The sequence below is a fragment of the Bos mutus genome, chromosome 12, assembly GCF_027580195.1.
Source record: "Bos mutus isolate GX-2022 chromosome 12, NWIPB_WYAK_1.1, whole genome shotgun sequence".
NCBI lineage: Eukaryota > Metazoa > Chordata > Mammalia > Artiodactyla > Bovidae > Bos > Bos mutus.
In genome coordinates, this window is record NC_091628.1 from 84,148,005 (window position 1) to 84,171,271 (window position 23,267).

The following is a 23,267-nucleotide window of genomic DNA, read 5'->3' on the forward strand; positions in this document are numbered from 1 at the left end:
GGTAGAGGTTTGCAGGTTTCTAGGGTGTGACCTATGTACCTTAAGATTAAAGTGACTTTTTTTTCTTTATAGATCACGAAACCCTGCTTTGGGTGTGAAGGCAGGAGGGGGAGGGGATCAGCTACTTTTGCAACAGGTGGTATATATGAAAAAGAAAGCTACTTTTGCTTGCAGCTAGAAATTTGAGATAAGCAGCAGTGTCCACTCAACCCCCTTTCAGAACTTTAACAGAAATGTACACCTTATGGTATAAAAGGGAAGGTCCTCAAAGCCAGCCTAAGAGTTAGATTTTAATGGTACTGAAAGTGAAGGACTGGTCACTCATTAAGGCCTCGCTGTCCTAGATTTTAATCATTTCACTTTTTGAGCTCTTCTATCGGCTCATGACAAGCCAGAGCCCTTTGTCACCTCAGTTGCTGACTATGTATAAAGCCAAGTTGGAAAACAGACTCCTCCAAAAGACTGAAGGCCAAAAGTACTCATTTGACCATAAATATTTTTATTAAATGTGAAAATACACGGGCATAAAAATAGTACCCATATTTGTAGACATGTCTGAGACCCATTTCCATTAATTTCCGGAGTCTTATTTATTAAAACACTAAATTGAGATGGATTAAGTTGTACTTAGTTTTGTCTCATTCAGACCAACTACAGACTTAACAGCAGGAGTAATATTTTAACTCATCAGACATCTCCACTTCTTGCCTCCTCTACGCTCTGCTTTCCACTGCAGGTAAGAGGCTCAAATACAGAGGGTGTTAAACAAAACCCGTTTACTATACATGAAGCCACGCAGTGGCTAATTTTACTCTTAAATCATTCAGCAAATGAGATCATCCATTAATCAAATTATCTCCACCTATTAACATCATTTGCAATTACAGAATAAACTCTGCTACTAACAAAAAGGGAATGATCTGATTTAGAATAATTGTTGATAAATCAGCATTTGCCACCCTCTTTCCTTTATAAATATGGAAAAGTCAACTACATTCAGCACAGTGGCGTGCATTTCTCTAGGTTAACCACGCATGTGTCCTCAATGAAAACTGCACAGGGCTGTCACGGGTGCCCTGTCCCTTTAAGGAAGCAGAGACCTGGCTGAGGGGCATCTTGTGTCCTTTTTTCATGGTAAATTTCACAACTTACGACCAATTTCATGCTCTAAAGGTGAAATCTTTCATTTTTCCACCATGAATAGAAAATGATGCCAACTTAAAATTGTTAGCTTCCTCCCCACCTCCACACTGTTATAACTATAGTCTTTTTCTCTTAAGCGGTGGGTAGTTTTGACAATTATTAGAGTCCCAAAAAGTTCTGTTTTCATACTGATACTTGAACTTTTAATACTGCCTAAAGAGCAAAACGTTTTAAAATTAGTGCTGTTATATCCAATTCATATTAGTAAACTGTTGAAGTCGTTTTCCAGTTTTCATTTATCCATGGAAAAAAGCACAAACTTTCAGAAATGGGTATTACATTAATTTAGTTTCTTTTTAGACTTTTTTTCATGTTTATAGGCTGATGTGTTTAACACTTGTTGCTGTGGAAAAATACCCATTTACCGACCAGAGACACTTCACTTCTGGAGCTCACTGAAAAGGAAGGGAATGTGACATTCAAGGCCGGGCGCCCCTCTCCTTTTGCTTTTCCACAAAGAGCCGCACAGGTTACCGGGCACCTGTGGTCCCCAAACCAGAGCCTGGAGAGAGTGACGCTCCTGCATCAGGCTGCCAGGACGGACAACTGTCCCTTCTCGCTCCCAGCACTCTTATCACTGTGGAGGGCAGGAGGGCCTGACCATCTTCCCAGTCAGGCGGATTCCAGAAGACTACTGATGACCCTCAAGGCTGGAACTGAAAAGTCGTTATTTTCGTCACTCATGAGCAAAAACAACAGAATCCAGAGAATTTCTCTCCACGGTGTTGGCACCTGGCACCATACCTGCTTCTGTCTTCACTGAAAACAAGCAACTCTGCAGAGTTCCCTTATGACAAGTCTGCATGGTAAGACTTCAGGAACGGGATTTATAGTTCTCACAGGTGAAGAAAAAACAGAGCAAACCCTCTCAGTAGCAGGATGGCAGTTGGCTAGTGACAGGTGCCCAGCACAGTGACCCACATGGCCCAACCCCAGCCACCCTGACCCCTTCAGGTGCCTCCTTGCTGGCAACTTTACATCCTCTCCTCCAAATGGAAGGTGGGTGGTTTGATATTTCCTTTGTTCTGATTTCTTTGTGAAAATTCTTCCTTGTAAAAGTAGGTAGAGGCCATTGCAAGATTTCAAAGAGTTCACAGTGACATCATACATGAAAGAACTGGAGTGAAAAAGAATTGCTGATTTAACTAATGAAGTAATAAGATTAAAGAATAAAAATGAATTTCCTTTGGAAATTATTTTCACACTGGCTTGAATTTTGAGACATTAAAACAGAAGGAAAGCTGCAAGCTGTTCGCTAGTTTTCAAAATGCCATATTGTTTATTGGAAAGAAATAAACTTCTAAATAGATGCAAAAAGCATTTAACGTGTTTTGTCCAACTCAACTATGTTGTTTTTGTCCCTCAGATTAAAAAACTTTTCCAAGTATGTTTCAGAATGACTGTAAAAGGAAACTATTTGTGCTTGGCTGGCTGTTGTGGATATTAGTGGTAGGACAGCCCCAACAACTCAGAAGATGCTTGATTTCCCAAAAAGCAGTCAGTATATTAGGCCCATCCTACTTAAATTGTCAAAATGTTCTGAGGCAAAAAAAAAAAACAAACAAAACCTTTCTAGAATAAAGGTAATAATTTTTATCTAAATAATTCTTAGATTTTAAATGCAGCATCAATAGTTCCATAATATTTTATGGAATCCCTATCCATAAATATTTAATGTTATAGATTAACACTTATTTTTCTTTTAAGGAAAAAATTATCCAGCATATAAAGACTGAATAGTTTCATTTTTCTTAAAAGTAAGAAGGTATCCCAAAAAGAGATGCTATCTTGATAGTGGACATACAGCCAGAGCTCACTAGGTCTGTAAACCTGTTTCTTTCCTGGCAGAACTTCCAGAGGCATCAAGGTCTGCAAAGGGGCAGGCCTGCTACTTAACACCCACCTCAAAGCAGTCCCACGTGGGCACCCACGGGCCAGGTAGGCCAGGACGTAAGAGAAGCTGCTGAACTTACCAAAAGTGGGAGACATGGCATACTGTCTATGTTGACTGAGCAACTTTACATTCTAAGCCAATCCTGTTACAGGAAATGCTGTACAACTCACAACTTCAGTTGTTAATTCTGTACTACAGCAATATTATTTAAATACCACTGCTATGTTATCTGAACTTATTTTACATATTTTTAGTTCATTGTATTTAATATTAAATAAAAGGGCCAGTAGGGTTTACAGTTAATTCTGTTTCCATTGTTTTCAGTATTCTCCTTCAGGTACTGAACAAAAAAATACGTATTTACCAGACCTCACCCTGCCATTCGTAGCAGGTTCTCTAAGGGCTCTGCCCACCTTCAACAGCAGCCACGTTCATGCTCAGCGAGAGATGGGAACGCCAAGTGGAAATGTAACATAGTGACAGGTGACCGGACAGACCAGAGTCGAAGCCAAGTTGTGCCTAAGAACATACAGCTCAGAAGGGTCATTCCTCTTGGAGAATGCTGATAGCCCAGGCTCCTCCTTACACACGCAGGTGCTGACACGTATGCAACAAGAAGAGAATCTCACCTGCTCCAGTGTAGAAGATAAAAGATCTTGCTCTGCCAGAAACAGAAGCCCACCTGCCTCCCTGCCCTCACCCCCATCAGCCTCAAGTCTGCAATGGATAAGAACAGACACTGCCATTCTGAACACCTCTTTGGTCGTGGACAAACTGAAAGATTTGAATTTTCTTTTTCAATAGGATCCCGGAACAAGGTTATTTTGTTTGTTTTAAAACTTTAAAAAATGAAGGAAGAGGAGCAGAAAAACAGCTGGTTTAATTGAAGTGGAATTTAAATCTAAAAGGTCCGCCTGAGCTAAAGGGATTGAACCCTTGCCATGAGTTCCAGCTCCTGTGGAAAGGGTTGCCGCCACCTCCTTGTTGGCTCTCTGCGTCCAGGGGGTCTTCTCCGTCATCAAACTTCTTCCTCATTTCTGGAAAAGAAGCCAGCAAGGTGAGACCCAGCTGCTGCCGGGGAGGGGCTGGTTCTGGGGGCTACACACCCCAGTTGTTGAAATAGCTGCGCCTGATGTTCAAATCCAGGCTCCCTGCCACCCCACCCCCATCAGAAACAGACTAGAAAAACCCGCCAGGGCTCAAAGTGGGCATTCACTGAAATTCAGACCCCTGAAATCTTCTCAGAAGCCACCCAAGGAAATTCTTCCCTGGAAGAGATGAGGAATTGCAGAGAATGAGACCTCAGAGTCACATGTGCTTTTCTGATCCAACAGCCCCTGTCCCCATCCTAACCCCAAACATGAGGTCAGCTAGGTGCAACCTTGTCAACGCATGAAGTGTCTGGGCCTCACTGTTAAGTCTGACCAGAAGGCAGGCTCCCCAAGCCTGAGGGAGGGAGGTGCCTTATTGTACAATCCAGGAGCCAGCTCCACTGCTGTGCCTGTCAGTCCTGAGGAGACCGAGGCCACTGCAGACAAATGGCAGTAAGGATGCGGTAGGCAGCAGAGATTAGAAAAAGCTGTTTCATCCTTAAAATGAGGACAGGAAGAACAGACAGAAAAGAACTCTTAGTAAGCAAGAATGCAGCTCTTTTCTCCATCATGCCATGCTGCCCCCTGCTCCCCTAGAACTCAGATCCAGAGACCCTCCAACTTGACATAGCTGCCTGACCCACGCTGCACAGGCTGAGGGGACAGAGCCGCTCATAGGCGTCAGTATCTGCAGATAAAAGAACAAACAGTATGTAACCTACTATACTAAGTCAGTCCTGTCGCCCTCACTGGATTGTAAGATACTTGGGAATAAACATCATTTAACTTCAATTCCATAGCGTAAGTAGTAACTCAAAACTCTGTCAAATGGGCATAAAATGTGATTTCCTTCTATTCTGTTGTAGTTGTCTAGCTCAAAAGTCATAGTTTGTGCTTCCACTGACAAGGATGGCCACAAAAAAGCAGTAAGTATTATTAGCTTAACATGAGATTCCCTCTAGAAGTGTCAAAGATTGTTCAACATTACCTCACTTCTTAACTGTCTCCCTCTTATTACCCAGGTCATTTTAGCTTATGGTGAAATAACAACTGGGGGTTAATATCAATCACCAGTAATCAATTGACTTGAGTCAGGGCAAGATTCCTGGGGAGCCGCTCTCAGAGGGTGAGGATATTTGCCCCTCTCCCACCACTGCACATGCCTGCTTGGCAGCCCGTTTCCTCATCAAGCTCCTGTAAGTACAGTGTGAAAATCAGCACTGATCTGTGACTCTGGAAGGAAACTAAGAGTATCCCTCTTGTACTTTCGTATCACAGGTGAAAAAAACCTGAGGCTCAGAAAAAGTTCTAGGAGCTTGCTTAAACAGAACCTTAGCTCAGCCTTAAGAGTCATGCTCAGGCCTCCTGATTCCACGCTTGGTGGTGTCTCCACTATACCCAGAGTCTGACAGGGGCAGACACAGAAATGAACTTTGGGGACCGTCACCAGCTCCCAAGGTCAGCCCCACGGGTCCCCACCAGCACGCGCTCCACCGTCCACTTCCACCTCTAAGACCGGCAGAGGAACAGAGCTAACAGCCACCATCACTGACGCAGCCGCTTCAGGAGAACAGAAACCTGAAGGCAAACACTACCTGGATCGGAGAGGACTTCTTTAGCAGCTGCTATGTCAATGAACTTCTTCTCAGCTTTTTTCTTTTCTTCTTCGTTCTGGAAGTTGTCTGGGTGCCACTGCAGTGCTAATTTTCGGTATGCTTTAATGATTTCTTGCTTTTTGGCATTTCTGAGGGGTGGTAAAATTCACAATTATTTAAGAAGTGTCCAACACACTGCCACAAAGAGCTGAAAGACAGCCCAGAAGATTCCACTGGTTTTCTGAACAGTGCCAACATAACCAACTGAGCATCTGATGCAGAGCCCTGCCTGACAACTACAGCCGCCAGGCTTCCCTGAATGCTTGTTCCCTAATGCTAGGCTCTCAACAGAAATAAACTAAAGTACTCCTTCCTTCTCTTTACAACTTTCCCTTTTAAAAACTTCTTTGATGCATTTTGAAATTTTCTGAATTCCCAAACTACCATGATTCACTTCTTGGCATTAAAAAAAAACACTGAGGCACACTTTCTAATTTGTTCTTTTTAAGTAGGCAAACCTAGAAGCAAAGTTTCAGACAAGTGGTTCCCTTCTTCAGGGAAGGTGGGTCTAATATAAATGCACATACTGAGTACATTACATTCTCCCTGTGCCTCAAAGTTGATTCTGAAAGTGCCATTGTTATCTTTAGGCCTAGAGAAGTTTTGTTTTCCTCAACCCCTCACCCGTCTGTTCCCCACCCAACAAAAGCTCACTCCTGCCTCTTTACCTTTCTTAAAAAATCTAGGCCCAGGATCTGTTCATGCTCCAGCGGCATTATCTTTGTCACCAACTACTAATTCTCCATCATTACATGCCTAGTCTCGATCAAACAAATTTATCTGTAGTATATTAAAAACAACTTTGTGATGTTAAAGGTTGTTAGAGTTTAACTTATAGCTGACATAAGAAAATGAATCATGGAATAAAGAGCAACATTTAGCTTTAAAATAGTTGATTAAAAATAATGCAAATTTTTAGTAATTCACCTTTTTACTCCCAAGATTTTGTAATAATCTCGTCTCTGTGACTGTTTCAGTAGCCTCTGTGCTTTCTCCAGACCTTCTCGAATCTGCTGATCATTCTCATTGTGTTCCTGAGCAGTTTCATAATCCTGAATAGCTGTCAAAATATGTTGAAGATAATGCTGTTAGAAGGAATTATAACTTGTGACATTTACCCTGCAAATGTGATACCAAGTCACCATCCCAACCCCTTCCCTCGCCATCACTAAGAGCCTAAGAAGTGGTATCACCTTCATCATTTGGTTCAAAACTACACGAGGAAAAAAAAACTACACGAGGCATCCTTTTAAGGCTGCATTAGGTAGCTTACACTCCCATTCAGTAATCGCCACTCTGCTTGTTTACCTGGCCACCCTCCCAAATTATCTTCCCCACAGCTGTGTGTTGTCTTAACCTCAGCCCTGACACAAAGCAATGGAGTGACTGTTACAGGAAAATAAGACACAGCAAAGACAATCCGCATGCTCAGTTGCAGGGCTACAGTTCAGAAGACTGAAAGGCTTAGAAGGGACCAGAAGAACCATCAGAAAGCAGAATGACCAGTTCACCCACAGGTTTCAACACAAACTATTACAAAGCTGATTTTTTTTAAAGTGCCAATCAGAACAAATACATATACAGTCCTGGTATGGGAAGGCTGATGCCAATTCACACTGCATCTTATTTGAGATTAAATATGTAGACGATACAAGGCATCTGGGTATCTAAGGTCACACAGAGCAGACTTACCCTTAGAAGGCCCTGAGGGTGAGGGTGGCCCTTAGCTGGTGACTGACAAGTTGGATTTGGGTAGTGTTCCCAACATTCTCTGATAGGAATAGCTGGCCATAGCTAAACGATGTGGATTGGGCTAACCATCTTCTGGGCATCTGGCATTTTGGTATGGGCTGGCCAGCCCCCAGTAAAGGCCCTGGGTCTCTAAAGAGCTTCCCTGGTAGACAAACTTCACACATGCTGAGGAATTTGGCTTGTCCTGCACAATTTCAGAGCTCGAATCTCCCACCTGGTTTCCTCTGGATTTCACCCCATGCGCCTTTTCCCTTTGCTGATCTTGTTTGTGTCCTTTCGCTGGAATAAATCTCAGCCCTGAGTACAATTGTGAGCCGAGTCCCATGTGTCCTGAATCCAAATCTGGGGGTGGTTTGGGGAGACACCAACACATGTTTTTCTCACTCTCCTCCCTGGACAGACAACTCTAATGGATCTTTGGGTTCAAATTCTATTTTTTTATGGAAATGCATTTCACTATGGGAAAGACATCTCTATGGATAGCATGCCTGAGCATTCATCTTGGCAACAGCTAATCCTGGAAGGGATTTAAAAAAGCCCCTGGGGCAGGTTAAAATGAGAAAGACATTCAAGCAAAATGGACAAATTTAGTCTACACTACAAAGAAAAATAACCAATACTACCTTCCACTCATGGAGCAAGGGGGAGGGCACTTCAAGCTTTCATCCTCATTCCTGCCTCAAAGCATTAATGTTAAATATTAATATGAAACATTAATATTACTGACAGCCAACTAACAGTGACATCACAAAATACCTTTCCAATTTAGTACATAGACACAAAGCCATTATAAAGAGCAGTGAGGTTTAACCTGCAATACCCACAGTACTTGACAGCACAACCTAGTGAGGAAATGTACTTGGAATTTAACACAAGAGGAAAATGTTTCAGTATGCTCAATTTTTTACTTATGCAAACTACATTTAAAACATGTTTTCATTCTTAAATATTCAGAGTAGCTTTCCCAAAACAGTCTTCTGTCTCCTATATTTTATTAACAGTTAAGATAGATACATTTTTCACAGTACAGGAAAAATAGGTTGTTTCCTCAAATTCACATGATTACAGGTAGGTAACTAAGTAGAAACAATATGGATGATGTAAACATCCCATGGACATAAACTAGATAACTCATTTTTAATTATATTTCTTAGAACAGTATGTTATATATTAGCCAATTAATTTTCTAACCTCTGAACCTAAAAACTCATCCTTCTCAAATTCTTTTCTTCCGTATGCCCCTCACCCAGTTCTTAAGGAGGAGTGCAAACCACCAGATCAAGATGGCAGAGAGTAAGCACAGGAATTTCCTGCCCTCTACCCTCCAAAAATAAAAAATAATATAAAACACAGCAGTCCTCAAACTACGGCAGAGCAGAAATGGTGACAAATTGCTGGAAGAGAAGGCAACTAGGATTGGATTAATGAGTAAGCCTAACAACTGCAATCCAAACACACACTGAAAGAGGCCCTATAAGATTTTGGAAGCTGTTTGCTTTGGCCAAGGATTCTGAATTTAGCAAGCAGGAGGAGCTCTAAGGCAATCATCAGGTTACTTCATGAGGTGGCTTAAGTAATGGCTGGGCAGCCTCTCCGCCTGTATGTGGAGCAGCTGGCTGCAGCATTAACCCCAAGCCAGGCCCAAGAACCAGTCTCTGCAGAGTGCCAGACGGCATGTGGAAGGCCTCCGACGTGGCTGCTGGGCCCCCCGGACACCAAAGGCCTCCACAACAGCCTGGAATAAACACCAGAAAGGCAGTTCCACACCAATGGGCTCCACCGATACATGTGTCACGTCCTGCTTATTCTGGCAACTGGGCAAGATGACGAGCACGACAGGGAGTCTGTCTGTAAACAGGTCCTGCCCACTTCGAGCCAGCGCGAGTTCCGAACACAGAGGAGCATTCAAACGAGAGATGTGCACAATACACACAGCTGCAAATGGCTCCCTTCTCACACTCCATAAACCCAGTACTAAGTCCCAAATCAGCTTCCCTTCAAAATATATCCAGGATTTAACTATTTCTCACCATTTCCACACTTGCCACTGTGACGCAGTCCAGCATTAATACACCTGACAGCTCTAATACCTTCATAAGGTGTTCACAAGGTTCCCAGCTGCCCCCTTACTTCCCTAGAGTCTATTCTCAAAACAGTGACCTCAGGGGTCTTTTTAAACAGTGTATCCGACCTCCAGTATAATATGCCCCCAGGAGCACCTCCCAGATATCATATAAAACAAGGTAGATGGTCGGGGGAAGGGAAATGAGGGGAACAGGAGGGCACACACCATTTTCAGCACAACAGTGCAAGGAGACTGTTCAAGGGCTGCTAAAATTAGCTAGTATCAGCCATGAATCCAGGGTAAGAGGAGGAAGCAAACAGAAAGCCCTAAGGGAAAGAGCCCAGAAAATGCCAGCAAAATTCACTTCCTGTGAGTATGGTCTCTTCCAGAAGAGAGCAACAACCTGCATCCTTTACCAAGAAAACTGCAATACTCCCTTCTGGAATTGATAGAAGGACAGGGAGAGGGTATCATCAGGAGAGTTTAACAGTCCTAAATATGCAGGCTGCTAACAGCAGTGTAGCAAATTGCATAAAGGAAAAAATGGACAATATTAAAGGGGAAGATAGGAAAGTTTCCAATTTCCACACCAGGTAATTAAAGTTCCCTCTCAGCAACTGATGGGAAAAATAACAGAAACATTACACCCAGAAATTGCAGGATACACATTTTCAAGTGCACATAGAATGTTCAGCAAGATAGATCCTACACTGAGCTATAAAACAAGTCTACATAAATTCAAAAGGAGATACACCTAAATAAATTTAAAAGGAAAGAATTCATGAGTATGTTCTCTAAGCACAACAGAATTAAAATAGAAATATATAATAAGGTTGTATATTGTCATTCTGCTTACTTATATGCAGAATACATCATGCAAAATGCCGGGCTGGATGAAGCACAAGCTGGAATCAAGATTGTCAGAAGAAATATCAATAACCTCAGATACACAGATGACACCACCCTTATGGCAGGAAGTGAAGAGGAACTAAAGAGCCTCTTGATGAAAGTGAAAGGGGAGAATGAAAAAGTTGGCTTAAAGCTCAACATTAAGAAAACTAAGATCATGGCATCTGGTCCCATCACTTCATGGCAAATAGATGGGGAAACAGTGGAAACAGTGATAGACTTTATCTTCTTGGGCTCCAAAATCACTGAAAATGGTGACTGCAGCCATGAAATTAAAAGATACTTGTTCCTTGGAAGAAAAGGTATGACCAACCTAGACAGCATATTAAAAAGCAGAGACATTACTTTGCTGACAAAGGTCCATCTAGTCAAAGCTATGGTTTTTCCAGTAGCCATGTATGGATGTGAGAGTTGGACTATAAAGAAAGCTGAGTGCTGAAGAATTGATGCCTTTGAACTGTGGTGTTGGAGAAGACTCTTGAGAGTCCCTTGGACTGCAAGGAGATCCAACCAGTCCATCCTAAAGGAAATCAGTACTGAATATTCATTGGAAGGACTGATATACTGAAGCTGAAGCTCCAATACTTTGGCCACCTAATGTGCAGAACTGATTCACTGGAAAGACTCTGATGCTGGGAAAGATTGGAGGCAGGAAGAGAAGGGGATGACAGAGGATGAGATGGTTGGATGGCATCACCGACTTGATGGGACATGAATCTGAGCAAGCTTCGGGAGTTGGTAATGGGCAGGGAAGCCTGGTATTTTGCAGGCTTGGGGTCAGAAAGAATCAGACACGACTGAGCAACTGAACTGACTGACGTAAAAAGGTGCTTAGGAAACTGAAATATTTTAAAATTAGACAAAATATCTAAATAATACATGCATCAAAGAAGTAGTTAGAAGGAAAGTTAGAATATATTTCAAATCAAATGACAATGAAAATAAATGTGAGAAGTGCAGTTTTAAATACTTATATTTAAAAAGAAAAGAGGCCTAAAATCAATGACAGTTTAAACTTAAGAAGCAGGAAAAGCAAAAAATAAGTCCAAAGGAAGTCAAAGGAAAGAAAGAAATCAATGAAATACAAAGAAAAGTCATATAAAACATTAACCAATCCATAAGTCGGTTCCTTCAGAAGACCAACAAATTTGACCAAACTACACTGATCAAGAGGGGAAAAAAAACAAATTGTCACTATTAGAAATGAACAAATTATCACTTCAGACCTTATAGACATTAAAAGAAAAGTAAGAAAGCATTAAAAATGTGATATAACCAAAAGGAGCAATGTAGGTGAAACGGACGAATTCACTGATGCACACAACTTACAAAAACTAAAATGAGAAAATAGAAAATACGAGAAACCCTATACTGATAAACTGAATTCATCATCAAAAATGTTCATACTAAGAAAACTCTGGAACCTAAGATGGTTTCACTGGTGAATTCTAAACTTAAAGAAGAAACACCAACTTTATACCACTCTAAGAAAATGAAGGTATGATCTTTTAACACAGAATACTTTCACAGAATAGAGCAGACTTAGCGTCACTAGGTAGAGTTCAAGAATAGGCGAGAAAGCATAGGAATCTGGCTACAGGACATCATAGGATGTCAAACATAAAATATATCTTTTCCACAATTTTGTCAGGTTGGCCCTTCACCCAGAAAAAGTGTTACCTGGCTCCTGTTCTCAGAATTATAGATATTATTAGTAACACTAAAGTAATAGCCATGTCAGATGGAGTTAGCACAGCAATCACAGGTCACACCTAGGCAGTTGTAAACAGTCTGCCTGGCAAGAAGGAGACTCAAGAGATGCAGTGTCACTCCCTGGGAGGAAGATCCCCTGGAGAAGGAAATGGCAACCCACTCTAGTATTCTTGCCTAGGAAATCCCATGGACAGAGGAGCCTGGTGGGCTACAGTTCATGGGGTCACAAAGAGTAGGCCACAGCTGAGCAACTAAACCACCACAGGTCAGAGCTAGAAGCAAGCTATCCCATTAAGTACCATTTATATAGCAAAGTCAATGCAAGTTACCAACAACTACTCTAAAAATAAGTACAGTGGAAACCATTTACTAGAAGCACTGCATTAAGCATCACTTTCTGAGCACCATCTTCTTTCTCTTGTAACTCAGGAGAGTTTCAAAGAGGGTTAAGTGAAATGAAGTTTTTTACTCTCTGCTCAAGTCTGCTGACTCCTCACCTACCCTCTCATGTTCTTTCTCTGTCACAAGAGTCCTATGCAATATGTACTGTTCACATTCTTACTGTACATATAAGGAAAGTAAGATATTACGGGCTAAGTTACTTGATGGAAGTAACACTGCAAAAATAAATGGTACACTCCAAAGGCATAAAACTGGCCAATAAGCATATGAAAAGGTGCTCAACATCAATCACTAATCATTAGGAAAAGGTAAGTTAAAACCACTAGTTATCACTTCACATCCAAAACCAGCAAACAAAATATAGAAAGCCTTCATATAAGGAAAAAAGACTTCAAAGATAGATCTATTAAATTATTATCAAACATCTTTTTCTTCAGGAATTGAGCTTCAAATTTCTCTAAAAAATAAGTGGGTTTAACATTCGAGATACAAAGGCATGTTTCAACTTATATGTAGCAGCCTACAAAATTGAACCTTTTATTTATCTTAACAGCTAAGCTTAAAAGCTTGTGCAGCTTCACTAATTTCACATTTAGAGCTCAGGGTTTACATACAGAGAAGAAAAGCACACGTTGATGAAGCATTCCAGTAACTAACTGGAATGAAAATTCCTAGAATACAGCCTTCTGGGAGCCCAAGAGTGAAAACAGCAAGCAGGCTAAAGGCATCTGTGTAAATCACTTGCCTTAATGACACATTCTTCTGAATCTGAAAATTTTGCTCACATACATTTCAAGCCTCAATCAGACCTCAAGGACTATACATCACTCCCAGGAAACCACTTATAAGATTCTTTTTAAATTGAAGAAAGCAGGAAGAAAGTAAACGACCAGTTTGCCTTAAAAATGAGTACCACGAATCTTTCTTAATTATAAGTTCAGTTATCTCTTTCTTAGTACAGTTTTATCATTGCTATAATGCATTCTTACTATGCTTAAAATAACTGCACATTTCATTAAATAAATATGCAGCAATTATTAGGGGGAAAAACCAGAGTACCACAAATCAAGTTTCCCCAGAAACATACCCTTACTGTTTTCGATCTTAAATGCTTTACTTGATTTGAAACCAAAACTTGTCATTAAGGGCTATAAGGCTCACTTCTTTTAAAATCATCTCATTTAGATGTTCGTAGTATAATGTCACATGAAAAAGGTCACAAAACAATATATATGAAAGGATTCTGTACGACTACTGTATTGGCCTTACTTATTCTCCAAAAATAGAGCACTGCTTTTATTCAAGGTGCTTACAACATCTAGCAGGCAACTTTCTCTGCTACTTGAACAAAGTTGGATAAGCAACTGTCCTGACATTTACTAACAGCTTGCAATGCGGGAGACCCGGGTTCAACCCCTGGATTGGGAAGCTCTCCTGGAGAAGGGAATGGCAACCCACTCCAGTATTCTTACCTGGAGAATTCCATGGACAGAGGAGCCTGGCGGCTACAGTCCATGGAGGCACAAAGACTCGGACAAAACTGAGCAACTGAGTGACTAACACTTTCACACTTTCTAGGGATCATAGAGGGTCATTTTATATTTGGGCATATATGTCACATATATGTCTGCTGTATGTCTAACATGTATATGCAAAGAATACATATATAGGCATAAAATACACACTCATATGTATGCATAGATAAAAGTCTGAAAGATATAAATCCAAAGTGAGCAGTGATTACCTCTGGATGATATGAGATCTGTAATTTGAGTTTTCTATTTTGTTATTCATCTAACTTGTCTACAATAAAGCAAGCTAAAATTTTTATTTTTATATTCCAGTGTACTGGATTCAACAGCAGAACTCTTTCCTTACATGGTATACCTCTCATGTTCCATCAAGAAAGAATGATTTACTAAGAAAATGATATTTAGGTTCTCTGCCATTTTTCTAAAGTCGCCAACATCTCCAGGTAAACTTGTTCTAAACAAAGGGATGTTAAACGGAGTAACTGCACATACATCAACTTTGAGGTACTGCATATCAAATTCCTTAAAGATTTACCTTCATCATACATTTCTTCTATTAAATAGGCCTCTGCTCGGTCTTTCAGAGCATTCACGTTGTCAGGTTCCACCTGTAAAACTTCTGAACATACTCGAATAGCTTCAACAGGCTTCTCATCCTAAAGGTAAACGTGAGAAAAGAACTTATGGTGGTTATTCCATATGTCAAGTTTTACAATTCTGGAAATGAGTCAGCAATTTACCTTAGAAAAGCAGTGGCAAATCCTTTCTTTTGAACGAATTGTATATTCATGAACACCTGGCTCTGTTTTCATGACAGATTCATATTTGCTGATTGCATCTGTGTACCTATTAAATGAGCAAATCATGATGAGTAAACTGAATTCTATTTCCAGAGCTAAAGAAAAGGACCCTCTGCTCATCACTATATGTTGCTTCATCAACTGACCTGAATGAGCATAAGCCCTCAAAGACTCCTTCCACCTTATAATCTACAGTAGCAACGAAGGTTCTCTCTGCAAGTAAGAGCTGAAACATGTGACCACAGAAAAAGTATATGCATAAATTAAAGCACCCTTTCTGAGTACTAACTGATCAAATCAAATGATGGATTCTTTATAGAGAAAGGTTCCTGATTTTGAAGCTGAGGAAAACACTTTGTTAAAGACAGACTAGCACAAAGCACGTTGAGGAAAACAGAGATCAGGTTTTACACACTTGGTTACTACATGTTTTATAAAATCACAGAACCCATTTCATGTTATTTTATATAATAAATATCAATATTCATAACTGAGTACAAGGTAATTTCTTGCAGAAGAAACCCCCAACTTTACTAGCTTTCTAAGAACAATAAAAGCTACTTCAGAATTTTTTTAAACTGGTGAAAAATACTAGTCATGTTATGCATTGTTACTTTCCTCAGTAACAACAAACTATAAGATCTATCTACATCGTGCTGTGGCAGATTTTTCCAAAAGTGCTACAATCTTCACATTTAAATGCTGCTTTATTAAAATACAGGTTTAAAGATAACACTTAAAGCAAAAGCTAGCCATCAATGTCAAAATCCTAGTTGGGATGCTGTTTTGTAGATTTATAAGATGGTGGGAAACTCTACAGAGTGTGTGAGGCCTCACTTTATCTCTTAAAACTACACATGAAACTAATATTAGAAATTAAAAGTTCAATTACAAATACTATCAACTTTATATGAACGATATCATAATAAACTATTTTTGCATCAAAAAGAAAGTTCAGTTAGAAAATAATGTGCTTCACTTAAAAAAAGAAACCTCTGGGAAGGTGGGGTAGAGATATTTTCCCCAACTCCTCGAGCTAGACACCCGTGTAAACACCCTGGACATTATACTGTTTTAGTAGGAGAAGACTCAGGTAAGAAAATTATGGTCCCAACCCCCACCAACATCAGCAGGTCAACTGGAGAGCAAAGACTTCAGGGAGCCTCTAATGAGGTGTGTCCACATCCCAACCAAGGTGGTGTTGGAGAACATCGAGTTGGGAGCCAGAACTTTTACGCCTGATCAGAACTGAGTCCCCCAAACTCTCACCTACACCAAGCAGTAGGAGGAGAATCCCACAGCTCGAGCAGCAACAAAGGCCGAGTGCAAAACGTCTACCTTCATCTTCCAGTTAACGAGGTGGTGGCCACCCTCCAGCCCGATGCTCACATTGCAGAGACAATGTCAGAAAAAGCCACCCAAAACAGAAGAATCAAAAACCAGACTCTTATAAATGAAAATATCCAGATTTCAATTGAAAACTAATCATCATACCAAGAAACAGGATCTCCAAACAACACCGAGAGGACAGAGATGTTAGAATTATGACAAAGATTTTAAAGTAGCCACACACAAAAAAAAGCAGCAATTAACAAGCAGGCTTAAAGCAAATGGAAAAATATAATGCCTCAGGCAAAGAAATGGAAAGTCTCAGCAAAGAAATAGAAGATATAAAAATTCCAGATAGAATTTTTAGAACTGAAAAGTATAAAAACCAAAATAAAGAGCTCACTGCATGTGCTTAACAGCAGAATGCAGAGGACTGACAAAGGGTCAGTGAATTCAAACAACAGAAATAACTAAATCTGAACAACAGAGAAAACGGAAAAGAAAAATGAATAGAGCCTCAGGGACTGTGGGGCTAAAACTAAAAAAAAAAATCTAATATTTATGGAAGTGAGAAATAGATTTAAGGGACTGGATCTGATAGAGAATGCCTGATGAACTATGGACAGAGGTTCGTGACATTGTACACGAAACAGGAATCAAGACCATCCCCAAGAAAAAGAAATGCAAAAAGGCAAAATGGTTGTCTGAGGAGGCCTTACAAATAGCTGTGAAAAGAAGGGAAGTGAAAAGCAAAGGAGAAAAGGAAAGATATACTCATTTGAATGCAGAGTTCCAAAGAATAGCAAGAAGCCATAAGAAAGCCTTCCTCAGCGATCAATGCAAAGAAATGGAGGAAAACAATAGAATAGGAAAGACTAGAGATCACTTCAAGAAAACTAGAGATACCAAGGGAATATTTCATGCAAAGATGGGCTCAATAAAGGACAGAAATGGTACGGACCTAACAGAAGCAGAAGATATTAAGAAGCAGTGGCAAGAATACACAGAAGACTGTACAAAAAAGATCTTCACAACCCAGATAATAACGATGGTGTGATCACTGACCTAGAGCCAGACATCCTAGAATGTGAAGTCAAGTGGGCCTTAGGAAGCATCACTATGAACAAAGCTAGTGGAAGTGATGGAATTCCAGTTGAGCTATTTCAAATCCTCAAAGATGATGCTGTGAAAGTGTTGCATTCAATATGCCAGCAAATTTGGGAAATTCAGCAGTGGCCACAGGACTGGAAAAAGTGACTTTTCATTCCAATCCCAAAGAAAGGCAATGCCAAAGAATGCTCAAACTACCGCACAATCGCACTCATCTCACATGCTACTAAAGTGATGCTTAAAGTCTCCAAGCCAGGCTTCAGCAATACGTGAACCATGAACTTCCAGAAGTTCAAGCGGGTTTAGAAAAGGAAAAGAAACCAGAGATGAAATTGCCAACATTCGCTGCTGCTGCTGCTGCTGAATCACCTCAGTCATGTCCGACCCCCTGCGACCCCATAGACGGCAGCCCACCAGGCTCCCCCATCCCTGGGATTCTCCAGGCAAGAAAACTGGAGTGGGTTGCCATTTCCTTCTCCAATGCATGAAAGTGAAAAGGAAGTTGCTCAGTCGTGTCCAGCTCTTCATTGGATCATTGAAAAAGCAAGAGAGTTCCAGAAAAACATCTACTTCTGCTTTATTGACTATGCCAAAGCCTTTGACTGTGTGGATCACAATAAACTGTGGAAAATTCTTCAAGAGATGGGAATACCAGACCACTTGACCTGCCTCTTGAGAAACCTGTATGTAGGTCAGAAACAACAGTTAGAACTGGACATGGAACAGACTGGTTCCAAACAGGAAAAGGAGTACATCAAGGCTGTATATTGTCACCCTGCTTATTTAACTTATATGCAGAGTACATCATGAGAAATGCTGGGCTGGAGGAAGCACAAGCTGGAATCAAGATTGCTGGGAGAAATATCAATAACCTCAGATATGCAGATGACACTACCCTTATGGCAGAAAGTGAAGAAGAACTAAAAAGCCTCTTGATGAAAGTGAAAGAGGAGAGTGAAAAAGTTGGCTTAAAGCTCAACACTCAGAAAACGAAGATCAGGGCATCTGGTCCCATCACTTCATGGCAGATAGATGGAGAAACAATGGAAACAGTGGCTGACTTTATTTTTCTGGGCTCCAAAATCACTGCACATGGTGACTGCAGCCATGAAATTAAAAGACGCTTACTCCTTGGAAGGAAAGTTCTGACCAACCTAGATAGCATATTCAAAAGCAGAGACATTACTTTGTCAACAAAGATCCATCTAGTCAAGGCTATGGTTTTTCCTATGGTCATGTATGAACATGAGAGTTGGACTGTGAAGAAAGGTGAGTGCCATCAATTCAAAAGAATTGATGCTTTTGAACTGTGGTGTTGGAGAAGACTCTTGAGAGTCCCCTGGACTGCAAAGAGATCCAACCAGTCCATCCTAAGGGAGATCAGTCCTGTGTGTTCATTGATAGGACTGATGTTGAAGCTGAAACGCCAATACTTTAGCCACCTGATGCAAAGAGCTGACTCATTTGAAAAGACCCTGATGCTGGGAAAGATTGAGGGCAGGAGGAGAAGGGGACAACAGAGGATGAGATGGTTGGATGGCATCCCCGACTCAATGGACATGGGTTTGAGTGAACTCTGGGAGTGGTGATGGACAGGGAGGCCTGGCGTGCTGCGGTTCATGGGGTCGCAAAGTGTCGGACACGACTGAGCAACTGAACTGAACTGAACTAAATATTTACATCAGTCAGAGTCCTAGACGGAAAACAGAGAGAGGGCTGGGCTGAAAAGGGATTCCCAGAAATAATGGCTGGAAACTTGCCAAGTTTGACAAGAGACATAAACATACATATCCAAGAAGCTAAGGATACTCCAAACAGTATAAACATAAAGAAATCCATGCTGAGATATATCATAATTAAACTTCTGAAAACTAAAGATAAGGAAATAATCTTAACACCAGTCCAAGGAAAATGACACCTTATCTTTAGGAGGAAAAAACACAATTAGAAGGACAATGGATTTCTCATCAGGACCCACGGAAGCCAGAAAGAAATTATACAATATTTTTCAGATGTTGTAAGAAAAGAACTATTAACCCTGAATCCTATACTGAGAGAAAATGTCCGCATACTCTGTATACATCGCCATCACTCTAGATATGTTAATATAGTACCTTTTAACACTCAGTTTATATGCCTGTCTCCCACACTAAACTATAAGCTTAGACCAAAAACTATAGTCATGTTCATTTCTAACCTCCCTCCCTGTCCGGTATGTGGTCAGTACCTGACAAAGGAGAAATTCAATAAATAGTTGGCAAAATATAATAAATCTGCTGAAAAGAATACTATGCAGTTACCAGCATCTGTATTCTGCCCTGTTCAAAAAGTGTAAGAGTGTGATAGTTTTGTTAAGCCCCAATGCCATCTAAGATCCTCCACCCTCCAGGAGTGAAAAAGTAAGTTCAGTTCTTCTGTGCCCATGACCAGACATCAGAGGGAAGGTGGAGGCATCCACACAGCACAGCCTTACCTGCCTTCTTTGATGAGCTCTTCAGCTGACTCAATCAGCTTATTCAGTTTCTTTACTTGTTTATAGTGTGCAAAACACCTTTTATGATCCTGGTCAAGTTTAAGACATTCACGAACTTCACTGTTCACATATTTAAAGAAGGAAAATACTCCATGTCAAAACAATTAATAAACGGTTTTCCATACTAAATACAGAAATTACAACAAAAGGTATTTTTTTATCTGTTAACACTGACTTAATTTATCATACACTTTTACATATGGCATTGTATTAGGCACACACATAAATTAATTCAAGTTCAAAATGACTCAAGTAGAGATAATATATTAAACACTCTATTTTGCTTCTGCAAAGTAATAGCCCTCCTATTTACCTTACAGACTATACTTCATGAAAATGACTATGTAAAAGCAAAATAACTTAGAAATAACACAAAATTATAGACAGGAAAAAAGCCCAACCCTAATTTTATTAAAGTTAAAATTAAAAAGAAAATGGGAGTATTCCGTTACTGCAAACACTAAAAAGACGTTGAGATGTGCATGTTACTAGAACTAACCTGAGAGACAGTTCATGGTCTCCTAGTTCATAGTAGAGTGTGCTGATTTTATAAAATGCCTCAGTATTATCGTTTTTCAATTTTGATGAAGCTTTTAAGTCACTTATCGCTTTCCTAGGTTCCCCTTCTTTTATAAAACATTCAGCTCGAAGTTCTCGAAGTTCTGCATCCCAAACACAAACCTTGAGAAACAAAAGAACTAGACTTAAAGAGACAGTAAATTACGTACATTCATCCCTGCCCCGCGCATATCTTATCAACAAAGAACATCCTCAATTACTGTGATGACTTCTATACTGTAAGAAATGTTAAAAATTCTGATACAATTTAAATGTGACAAAAATAATGAGATGTGATAAAGTAATTTCTCCAAAGACTTTTTTTTGTTGGGGAGGGGGGGTGTCTGCACTGGTCTTCGTTGCTGCACGCAGGCTTTCTCTAGCTGCGGCGAGCAGAGGCTCCTCTCTAGCTGTGGTGAGGGGCTCCTCCATGCAGTGGCTTCTCTTGCCATGGAGCACAGGCTTTAGGGTGCGCAGGCTCCAGCAGCTGCAGCTCATGGACTCCAGAGCTCAGACTAAGTGTTTGTGGCACAACTGCTTAGTTGCCCCAGGGCGTGTGGAATCTTCCCAGTCCAGGGATTGAACCCATGTCCCCTGCACTGGCAAGTGGATTCTTAGCCACTGGACCACACGGGAAGTCCCGAAACATGTCTTAAATATATTCCAGTGCGGTAAGGAGTGTGCATGTGTATATATATACACACACTAACAAGGCCCTTTTTGCAAACCCCTTTCAATTATATAATTCTAAAACACTGACAATAAGAAAACAGGGCATTTATTATTAGAAAGTGGTTTCCAGTGAAGCATTTTTTATTTTGAAGAGAATATTATCTAATTGGATTTTTATACTTAATCAACAATTCTAATTTCTAGTCTCAAAAAAATATAATCTAGGTTCTAAGTCACAATTTTTATTCTACTAGTAACTAAATTAAATGAACTCTTATAAAATGTTACCTCCTTGAAATTAAATCCTCATATCACAAAAATAGAAAAAAATGTGAGAAGGCTGAAGTATCTCAATTTCCATTTTATCAGAAAGTTGACAATGTTTAGTTAACCACCATTATTCTTCCAAATACACATCCAAAAGCTCACCACCAATAAGACCCGTGTAAGTGTCTTTACATATTTCGTAGAGCTGTTTTAAAGTCACGTCAACTTTTCACATGAAGATGTCAAAATCGACATTGTACATAAATTAAACACCATGGACAATGAGCCAGATCAAGACGGATAATTACTAGAAGGTAAAAATCATAACTTTATGTTTTCTTAATAAAGCATTAACAAAATAATCTAGTAAACTGTGAATTTCACTGGAATTTCCACTGGAAATTGCACTTCACATGATTTCCTCTATAAAACTATCAGAAAGTGGCCATTCTACACACATAACGAGTTTATCACCAAGATAAAATGAGACTGTACAAAGCATTGTGAAAATGATAAATATGAGTTATGATTGCTTCCATTTGAATATGTTATTAGACTTCCTTCTGATACCCTCACACCCTCCTCTGTCATTAAGTCCTTGCTGAGGCAGATGTAGATTTCTGTATCTAGAACCCTCTGAATCCTATCAACTCTTCAACTGCTTTCTTCGCTAAAAACTTCTTACTCTAAACATTCATCTTTCCTCCCAAACATCATTTCTCCTTTTTCTGCAACCAACTTTTATCTTTTATCCCATTATCTAACCTCTAGAGTTTTCTTGCCCCACCCCACAAAAAATGCAATAGCAAACAAACACAGCAAAGCAAGCGATGTATAAAAATACCAAGTCCCACTCCATCACACCTTCAGTATTTTCACTGAAAATTTCAGGCCCAACTTCTGTTCTGTATAAACGTCATCTTTCAATTAAGAGTGGAAAACCCCAGAGTTGATCTGATTTTATGCTACCTAGGATTTTTGTGGTATATAACATGTCAAAGCATATAAACATACCTCACAGGAAAATGCAGTAACTGTCAGGCTTGTCGGCTGCAAGAGCAAAACAACTTACCTCTAAAATCTTATCAAGGAAGGTTATAGCAGCAGTAAAATCTGAGCTCTCAAAGGCATCCAGTGCTTGTGAGCGCAGACGCTGCATTTCATCAGATTTGACAAGCTGGGACTGGGCCTCCTTCTCTTCATTTTCACTTGGATTTGACTTGAGCTGTAACAATAAGAAGAAGTTAAACTAAACAGGGCTTTTTTTTTTTTGAGACTAACAATCATACACAATTATCTGAACTTTCCGAACATTCGAGTTTATTGGGGGATCAGTAGGGAAACACGGGCACAGCCAGCTTCCCCCACGACTAGCCCCGGGTGCTGATCACTGTGGGAGGCAGCAGCCAAGGCATCTTTATTCCCACCCACGTGATGACGAGAGCGGGCAGTGGAACCGGAGTCAGAAGACTGGGGCACCACAACTTTCCAGGAAGCACATGGATTTAGGACTGTGAAAAGGGAGAGACGAGGGGACGCACCGCGCTCACGCTCTGACGTACGGCTCTGCAGAAACACTCGAGCTCCATGTGTTTTGCTTTCTAGTTACGTTTCTTAAGGATTTATTTTTTAAGTATAAAATAACTGTACCACAATACTGAAAGGCAGAGGGAAACTGAAGGGAAGGGCAGTGTTTTAGAGGTATAAGAAAAAATCTGATGCCAGAGGGGTTGAGGCACAATAAGAAAGACTTTACAGAGAAAAATAAGAGAGTAACAGCTT

At 40.3% G+C, this 23,267-nt stretch overlaps 1 protein-coding gene across 1 annotated transcript in view; it reads right to left on the reverse strand.

The window, feature by feature from the left end:
- Nucleotides 1-478: 478 nt before the first annotated feature.
- Nucleotides 479-23,267, reverse strand: part of DNAJC3 (DnaJ heat shock protein family (Hsp40) member C3) — a 67,104-nt gene continuing 44,315 nt past the window's right edge. The window contains exons 5-12 of the mRNA XM_070380812.1: nucleotides 22,558-22,710; nucleotides 20,488-20,669; nucleotides 19,929-20,048; nucleotides 14,957-15,062; nucleotides 14,752-14,872; nucleotides 6,771-6,903; nucleotides 5,784-5,932; nucleotides 479-4,134 (exon numbers count right to left, since the gene is read on the reverse strand). Coding sequence (XP_070236913.1) covers nucleotides 3,977-4,134; nucleotides 5,784-5,932; nucleotides 6,771-6,903; nucleotides 14,752-14,872; nucleotides 14,957-15,062; nucleotides 19,929-20,048; nucleotides 20,488-20,669; nucleotides 22,558-22,710 — 1,122 coding nt within the window. The 3' untranslated portion in view covers nucleotides 479-3,976. The remainder of the gene's footprint in view (nucleotides 4,135-5,783; nucleotides 5,933-6,770; nucleotides 6,904-14,751; nucleotides 14,873-14,956; nucleotides 15,063-19,928; nucleotides 20,049-20,487; nucleotides 20,670-22,557; nucleotides 22,711-23,267) is intronic.